At 39.9% G+C, this 8495-nt stretch overlaps 1 protein-coding gene across 1 annotated transcript in view; it reads left to right on the forward strand.

Annotated features, from left to right (window-relative positions):
* Positions 1-8495, forward strand: part of KIFAP3 (kinesin associated protein 3) — a 185583-nt gene that overhangs the window by 21477 nt on the left and 155611 nt on the right. Inside the window, exon 2 of the mRNA XM_021682645.2 lies at positions 3482-3613. Coding sequence (XP_021538320.1) covers positions 3482-3613 — 132 coding nt within the window. The remainder of the gene's footprint in view (positions 1-3481; positions 3614-8495) is intronic.

The following is an 8495-nucleotide window of genomic DNA, read 5'->3' on the forward strand; positions in this document are numbered from 1 at the left end:
TTCTTCTTCTTCTGGGATCCCAATTATTATAATATTGTTTCGTCTTATGGTATCATTTTTCTCTCATATTCTACCTTCGTGATCCAGTAGTTGTTTATCTCTCTTTTTCTTAGCTTCCTTATTTTCCATCTTTTGGTCTTCTATATCACTAATTCTTGTTTCTGCCTCATTTATCCTAGCAGTTAGAGCCTCCATTTTTGATTGCACTTCATTAATAGCCTTTTTGATTTCGACTTGGTTAGATTTTAGTTCTTTTATTTCTCCAGAAATTGTTTCTCTATGTTCCATGCTTTCTTCAAGCCCAGGTAGTATCTTTAAAATCATCTTTCTGAACTCTTGTTCTTTTTTTGAGGTGATTTTTTCCATCTTGTAATTTTGTCCAGACGAGAATAGATGAACGAGAGAACAGAATGCTAACAGGGTAATGATGACCCCAGAAAAATATACACTAAACAAATCAAAAGAGACCTGAAACTAGGCAAAAAGAAAGGAAAAGATAGAAAAAAGAAAAAGATAAAAAAACAAAACAGAATATGATCAAGTATGATCAGGCTGGTGCATAGATCAGTGCCACACACTAGATTTTGGGTGTATTTTGGTCTGTTAGAAGAAAGTGCCTCCCAAAATTTTTAAGAAAGAAAAACTTATATATGTAGAAAAATAAGGGTAAATATGATGAAGGGATGGATTATGACTGTAAAGATGAAAATTATAAAAGATTTTATTAAAGGAATTGATAAGATAAGAAGTTGGTTGAAAAAGAAAGAAGAGGAATTAAAAAAACTAAAAGGGAGAGAATATAATCAGGCAGGAGACTAGAACAAAGCCATACATAGAGTTTTAGGGTATATTTTGGTTTCTTAGAAGAAACTGTATCCCAAAATTTTAAAGAGAGAACAACTTATATATATATATACCAAAAATAAGGGTAACTACTATGAAGGGATAGAGTGACTCTAAAGATGAAAAATAAAATAGATTTTTATAAAAGCAATTGATAGGATATTGGTTGAAAAAGGGAAAAAAATTTCAAAAAGGAAAAAGAAAACTAAAAAATTAACTTTGAAAGACTAAAGAATCGGGGGAAAAACCATGAATTCTATGTGCTGTATTCCCCTAGCTCTGGAGTTCTGCCATTCTCATTGATCAGTAAACTTGGTCTTGGCTGGCTGTTCTCGCTGATCTTCGGGGGGAGGGGCCTGTTGCCATGGTTCTCAAATGTCTTTGCGGGAGACAGAATTGCCCCGCCTGCTGGGTCCGGGCTAAGTAATCTGCTTGGGTTTCCTCTTGGGACCTTTTGTTCCCTGCAAGCTTTCCATACAGCTTTGGAGGACGAGAGTGAAAATAGCAGCCTCCCAATCTCCGCCCAGAGGAGCCGAGAACTCGGGGCCCCACTCCTCAGTGAGCCCCCAGAGAAAAGCAGTCAATCACTCCTCTCTCCCCGGTCTCTGGCCACACTCCATGCTCACCTGGCCTGTGACTCAGCGTTTCTTTCTCTGGCACATGACCCTGTTTGTAGGCTCCAAACCCAGCAGATCCCAGCGGCGCACTGCCGCGCCGCTCCTCCCAGGGGAGGAAGGGGAGTCTGTGCCCCGTTTGTAGACTCCAAACCCAGCAGATCCCAACGGCGCACTGCTGCGCTGCTCCTCCCAGGGGAGGAAGGGGAGTCTGTGCCGCGGATCATGGTTTATGGCAACCCCAAGCTGAGAGCCCGCTCCTCGGCTCCATCTCTGCAGCCGGCATCCCTGCTCTGATACCTAGGAGCTCTGCCGCACTCAGGCACCCTCAGTCTTCCTGTAACGCCGAGGGTCCCAAGACCACACTGTCCCAGCGAGGGTTCCACATCCTGCTTAGTCACTGGAACGACGTCCCTCAATGGAGCAGACTTCTAAAAGTTGCGATTTTGTGCTCCATTGCTCTATCACTTGCTGGTAGCGGCTGACGGAGGCCCCCTCCCCCACCATCTATCCTCCCGAATATTGCCTCAGATTCACTTCTCTGCACGTTCTACCTTCCAGAAAGTGGTCGCTTTTCTGTTCAGAGCGTTGCTGCTATGGTTTTCTTCGATCTCCTATTGTGTTTATATATAGGTGTTCAGAATGGTTTGATCCCTATCTAGCTGAATTCCTGGGACCAGACAAAATTTAGGTCTCCTACTCCTCTACCATCTTGCTCCTCCTCTCCAAGCCATTTATTTCTAATGGAAGGAAAAGCTTTGCGTTTCTGATTTTTGGAATCAGTTTAGGACATTGTTACATTTATGTTACTTCTCGTCAGGCTAAGATGCCCACTAGCCAACTGTGTGACCACAGTGAGAAATTTATCTTGTTTCTATTGCTTAATCTCTTTGAGTATTTTGTCACCTTCTAATGTGGCCACATGACAAGTAGTGGTTAATTTGTCATTGGTTTACAATAATTAAACATTCATCGTATAACTTTAGAAGCGTGGGAGGATAACGTATATAGGAACTTTCCATGGGAATTACTAGTGACGCTATAATTTGAGATTCATAACTAAAACATAACCCATAAATGTTTTTTTGTTTTGTAATTTGAATGGGATTTTGAAGAATGATTAGGTACTAATGCCACAATTTACACAGTTATATAAGATGATACATGATAAATATTGTAGTTTAGATAATTTCTTAATGTCATTCTGTGATACATATAACAGGCTAATTGTTAGGCAGATTGATTTTTTTTGTTGTTAAATATAAATTTTGGGGGTGTGCCTGGGTGGCTCAGTCGGTTAAGCCTCCGACTCTTTTTTTTTTTTTTTAAAGATTTTATTTATTTATCTGACAGAGAGAGACACAGCGAGAGAGAGAACACAAGCAGGGGGAGTGGGAGAAGCAGGCTTCCCGCGGAGCAGGGAGTCCGATGCGGGGCTCGATCCCAGGACCCCGGGATCATGATCTGAACTGAAGGCAGACGCTTAACGATGAGCCACCCAGGAGCCCCTAAGCCTCCGACTTTTGATCTTGACTCAGGTCTCCATCTCAGGGTCGTTGAGTTCAAGCCCCGCAATGGGCTCCATGCAGGGCATGGAGCCTACTTAAAAATAAATAAATACATACATACAAACAACACAATACAATAAATAAAATATGAAATAAAATAAATTTGGGGGCAGCTATCTTTGTTTTTGAACTGCTGATTTTTGTTTGAGGTTACTCTCTCCAACACATCTTGTTTCTTTTATTAATTTGCTTTTATGCATGATTCTTTGTGTAAATGTATTTTTTTCCCAGATATAGCTATTTATTAAGGTACTTTCTGTAAAACCGAGTATTATGTGTAGTACAGAGTTTACAGAGTTGGAGAAAAAGACTTATTTCTTGGTCCAAGTCAAGAGAAAATCTAATTTAAATGCATATGTTAATCTAACCCGCATGCTTTTGGAACTAGAAACTAGATAAAAACCATGAATATTTTGTGAGTTTTTAATCTATGTCTATTTTTACTTTATATTATAGGAAAGTTAAAGGAGGAAATATTGATGTACATCCATCAGAAAAAGCACTCATTGTTCAGTATGAAGTGGAAGCTACCATTCTTGGAGAAATGGGTGATCCCATGTTGGGAGAACGAAAGGAATGCCAAAAGATGTAAGTTTTCTTCATTTGTATATGATTTGAAAGTAGTGAACCTTATACAAACTGTGTAGAAATTTGATGTTATTTATATCTGCATAGATGATAGAGGTTATGGCATTCTTCTAGATATACTTCATCTTAGTGAAGCAGAGACTATATTGAACTATAAATACAGAGTATATTTATCCTAGAGAAGATCACGTTTACATAAGCATAATGGGAACTTCTGAAAAATATCATTTCTAATTTATCCCATTTAGAAAAAGCATATAATAGAATATAAAGTACTACAACTTGTGAAATCAGTAATAAAAGATATGTTTATATGAGACTTTTAGCTTAATTTAGGAAATTTCTATTTTAGGGGATCCTATCTGTATTCTTTTTTCCCTGGAATTGTAGAAAATAGTATGAGTTGCATAATTCCCACATGGGGCATATACTTTGAATTCATCCCTTAAGAGTCTAGCCGTGTGAAAGATGTTAGTATAAAATGAACATTTTCTGACTCAATGAATTGAGCTTACATTTCCTGACATCCTACACACTTTCCTTTCTGCTTTTGAATACTTTCAGGAGCGCCTTGGGAAATGGTCTTTCTCATTAGCCTATAGTTGTGCTGGTGATTGTCTTGCCCTCCTTCCATAATGTTGTAGAGGTAGAGAAGGTCTGAGATCACCTAGTATTCTCTCCTTTTCTCTCTCCCTCCGTTAAAAAAAAACTTGATTTGGGAACTAAGTAAAAAGAATTTTAACTAGTTAAAAAAAGTGTTAGTGTGTCTTGGTGGTGTAGCACACTGAAAAGCACTGTATTTTAAATATATAGCAGTGGTTCTCAACTGGTTGTGATTTTTTTCCCCCAGAGAACATTTGGTAATGCCTGGGGACATTTTTGGTTGTTGTAACTGGAGGGATCCTATTGGCAGTCTAGTGGATAGATGCCAGGGTGCTGCTAAACATCCTACAATGCACAAGATAGCCACCTACAAACAAAAAATAATTTGGCTCCAAATTTTAATAGTGCTGCAATGGGGAAACTTTGGTGTATAGCAACCTGAAAAGACAAGCTGCCTAATATCTTAGTAAGATCCCAAATCTGTCTTCTTTTTTGTCTGTGTTAGGAGACTAAATTACATAGATAATTCATTAAAATAACGAAGTCCTTGGATAATTCACGAAATTGAAGAAAAATACACATACGCTCACACACACATACTTACACTGTATCTTCTTAGACTTTCTCTCTTCCATTAATGTGTTTTTGATTGCTGCCTGAGTTTTGTACATTTTGAGAACATGTGAAAATCTCTTGAGATCTTATTAATTTGATTTCCAAAAAAAAGCTAGCAGATCAGAGTCTTTGCCTTTAGAACCTCAAATATTCACATTCAGGTGAGAGATTTCATTTTTAGTTCTTAAGAATGCAGTCAGTGTCATTCAGCTAGAATTAAATGAGAATGTTGTTATTGCTTGGAAATCCATGGACTTTTTAGACAAAGGATACATTCACCTGAGAGCCAACCACTTGGAAAGAGTTACTACCAACTGTGGCTAGAGTAAGTGGATTTAAACTTCAGTAAAGGAAAAATCTGAGTAATTCAACCTTGTGATACTCAACTGTGGCTGCACAAGGTTTGGAGAGGAATCATTGTAGGACCAAAAGAAGAGTGTGGTTTGTTGATAGTTCAAGAAGTGTTAACAATGGCAGCAGCTGGATGAGGGTTTTGGGAAGGACACTCATATAGGCTGAGATAGGTATGAAGTGAAATTGTCATTAAATTGGGGCAGTCAGTGCTATGGCCCAAGTCTAGAAGACTTGTACTATATTTCATTTTCCCTTATTAGGCAAAGGAATATTTAAGCCCATCTTCAACAGAGTCCCAGTTTTCTGAAGATTTCTTTATGAGATACTGATGATTATGGTCCAAAAGTAGTATGGGTATTTTTCTTGTGAGTTTTTGGTCTTCTTAATAGGTATGGACTGCCTAATGAAGGTTCTGATTTTTGACTACGGGTATAATCAGTAAGCATACAGCTGACGTTTTCTAAAAGTTCTAGCCCTATTTCTTCTTTGTCTTTTTTTTTTTTTAAGATTTTATTTATTTATCTGAAAGAGAGCGAGACAGGGAGAGAAAGCACAGAGGGAGAGGGAGAAGCAGACTCCACGCTGAGCAGGGAGCCTGATGCAGGACTCAATCCAGGACACCAAGATCATGACCTGAGCTGAAGGCAGACGCTTAACCAACTGAGCTGCCCAGGCACCCTCTTCTTTGTCTTTTATAAGAAGGGAAGGATTTAGGAGAGAGACCTACATACTGAAGAAGAAAATCTGTTACCTTGGATGGAAAGAAGACAAATCAGATTGTTAATATATATGTTGGTGGAAAATAGATCTAAAAAAGAATAGAGCTGGGGAGCAAGATGGAGGAGGAATAGGAGACCTAAATTTCGTTTGGTCCCAGGAATTCAGCTAGGTAGGGATCAGACCATTCTGAACACCTACGAATTCAACAGGAGATCGAAGAAAAGAATAGCAGCAACTCTCTGAACAGAAAAGTGACCACTTTCTGGAAGGTAGGACGTGCAGAGAAGTGAATCTGAGGCGATATTAGGGAAGATAGATGGTGGGGGAGGGGGCCTCTGTCAGCCGCTACTGGCAAGTGATAGAGAGCGGAGCACAAAATTGGAACTTTTCGAAGTCTGCTACGCTCAGGGACGTCACTCCAGTGGCTAAGCAGGGGGTGGAACCCTCACTGGGACAGTGTGGTCTCGGGACCCTCAGGGTCACAGGAAGACCGGGGGTGCCTGAGTGCAGCAGAGCTCCCAGGTATCAGAGCGGGGAAGCCAGCTGCAGAGACGGAGCCGAGGAGTGGACTCTCAGCTTGGGGTTGCCATAAACCGTGATCCACGGAAGAGTCGGGCCACTGCTCCTCCAGCAGCGACGCAACAAGCGGCAGATCCGGGGCGACTCCCCTTCCTCCCCCGGGAGGAGCGGCTCAGGAGCGCACTGCAGGGATCTGCTGGGTTTAGAGACTCCAAATGGAGTCATGTGCCAGAGATAGAAACGCTTGGTCACAGGCCAGGTGAGCACGGAGTGAGGCTGGAGACCGGGGAGACTGGAGTGATTGACTGCTTTTCTCTGGGGGCTCACTGAGGAGTGGGGCCCTGAGTTCTCGTCTCCTCTGGGGTGGAGTTTGGGAGGCCGCCATTTTCACTCTTGTCCTCCAAAGCAGTACAGAACGCTTGCAGGGAACAAAAGCTCCCGAGAACAAACCAGAGCAGATTGCTTAGCCTGGCCCCTGGGGGGGGTGGGGCAATTCCGCCTCCAGCAAAGACATTTGAGAACCACTGCGACAGGCCCCTCCCCCAGAAGATCAGCAAGAACAGCCAGCCAAGACCAAGTTTACTGATCAATGAGAATGGCAGAACTCCAGAGCTAGGGGAATACTGCACATAGAATTCATGGCTTTTTTCCCATGATTCTTTAGTCTTTCAAAGTTAATTTTTTAATTTTCTTTTTCTTTTTTTTTTGAATATTTCTTTTTCCCTTTTTCAGCCAACATCTTATCAATCCCTTTTTTTATTTTATTTTATTTTATTTTATTTTTATTATTTATTTGAGACAGAGAGAATGAGAGACAGAGAGCATGAGAGGGAGGAGGGTCAGAGGGAGAAGCAGACTCCCTGCCGAGCAGGGAGCCCGATGCGGGACTCGATCCCGGGACTCCAGGATCATGACCTGAGCCGAAGGCAGTCGCTTAACTAACTGAGCCACCCAGGCGCCCTTATCAATCCCTTTTTTAAAAAACATTTTTATTTTTCATTTTTAGAGTCATATTCTATCCCTTCATAGTAGTTAACCTTATTTTTGGTGTATATATATATATATATATATATATATATATATATATATATATATATAAGTTCTCTCTTTAAAATATTGGGATACAGTTTCTTCTAACAGACCAAAATATATGCTAAATCTCTAGTGTATGGCTTTGTTCTAGTCTTCTGCCTGATCACAGTCCCTCCAGCTTTTTGTTTTTATTCCTCTTTTTTTTTTCCAGCCAACTTCTTATCAATTCCTTTTATAAAATATTTTATAATTTTCATCTTTACAGTCATAATCCATCCCTTCATCGTATTTACCCTTATTTTTGTACATATATAAGTTTTTCTTTTTTAAAAATTTTCAGAGGCACTTTCTTCTAACAAACCAAAATACGCCCAAAATCTAGTGTGTGGCACTTATCTATGCACCAGCCTGATCATATTTGATCATATTCTGTTTTGTTTTTTTATCTTTTTTTTCTTTTTTCTTTCTTTCCCTTTCTTTTTGCCTAGTTTCAGGTATCTTCTGATTTGTTTATTGTATATTTTTCTGGGGTCGTCGTTACCCTGTTAGCATTTTGTTCTCTCATTCATCTATTCTCATCTGCACAAAATGACAAGATGGAAAAAATCACCTCAAAAAAAAAGAACAAGAGGCAGTACCGACTGCCAAGGACCTGCTCAATACGGACATCAGTGCAGTGTTGGAACTAGAGTTCAGAATGATGATTTTAAAGATACTACCTGGGCTTGAAGAAAGCATGGAAGATATTAGAGAAACCCTTTCTGGAGAAATAAAAGAACTAAAATCTAACCAAGTCGAAATCAAAAAGGCTATTAATGAAGTGCAATCAAAAATGGAGGCTCTAACTGCTAGGATAAATGAGGCAGAGAGAGAATTAGTGATATAGAAGATCAAATGATGGAAAATAAAGAAACTGAGAAAAAGAGAGATAAACAACTACTGGATCATGAGGGCAGAATTTGAGAGATAAATGATACCATAAGACGAAACAGTATTATAATAATTGGGATCCCAGAAGAAGAAGAAAGAGAGAGAAGGG

The sequence above is a fragment of the Neomonachus schauinslandi genome, chromosome 6, assembly GCF_002201575.2.
Source record: "Neomonachus schauinslandi chromosome 6, ASM220157v2, whole genome shotgun sequence".
Taxonomy (NCBI): domain Eukaryota; kingdom Metazoa; phylum Chordata; class Mammalia; order Carnivora; family Phocidae; genus Neomonachus; species Neomonachus schauinslandi.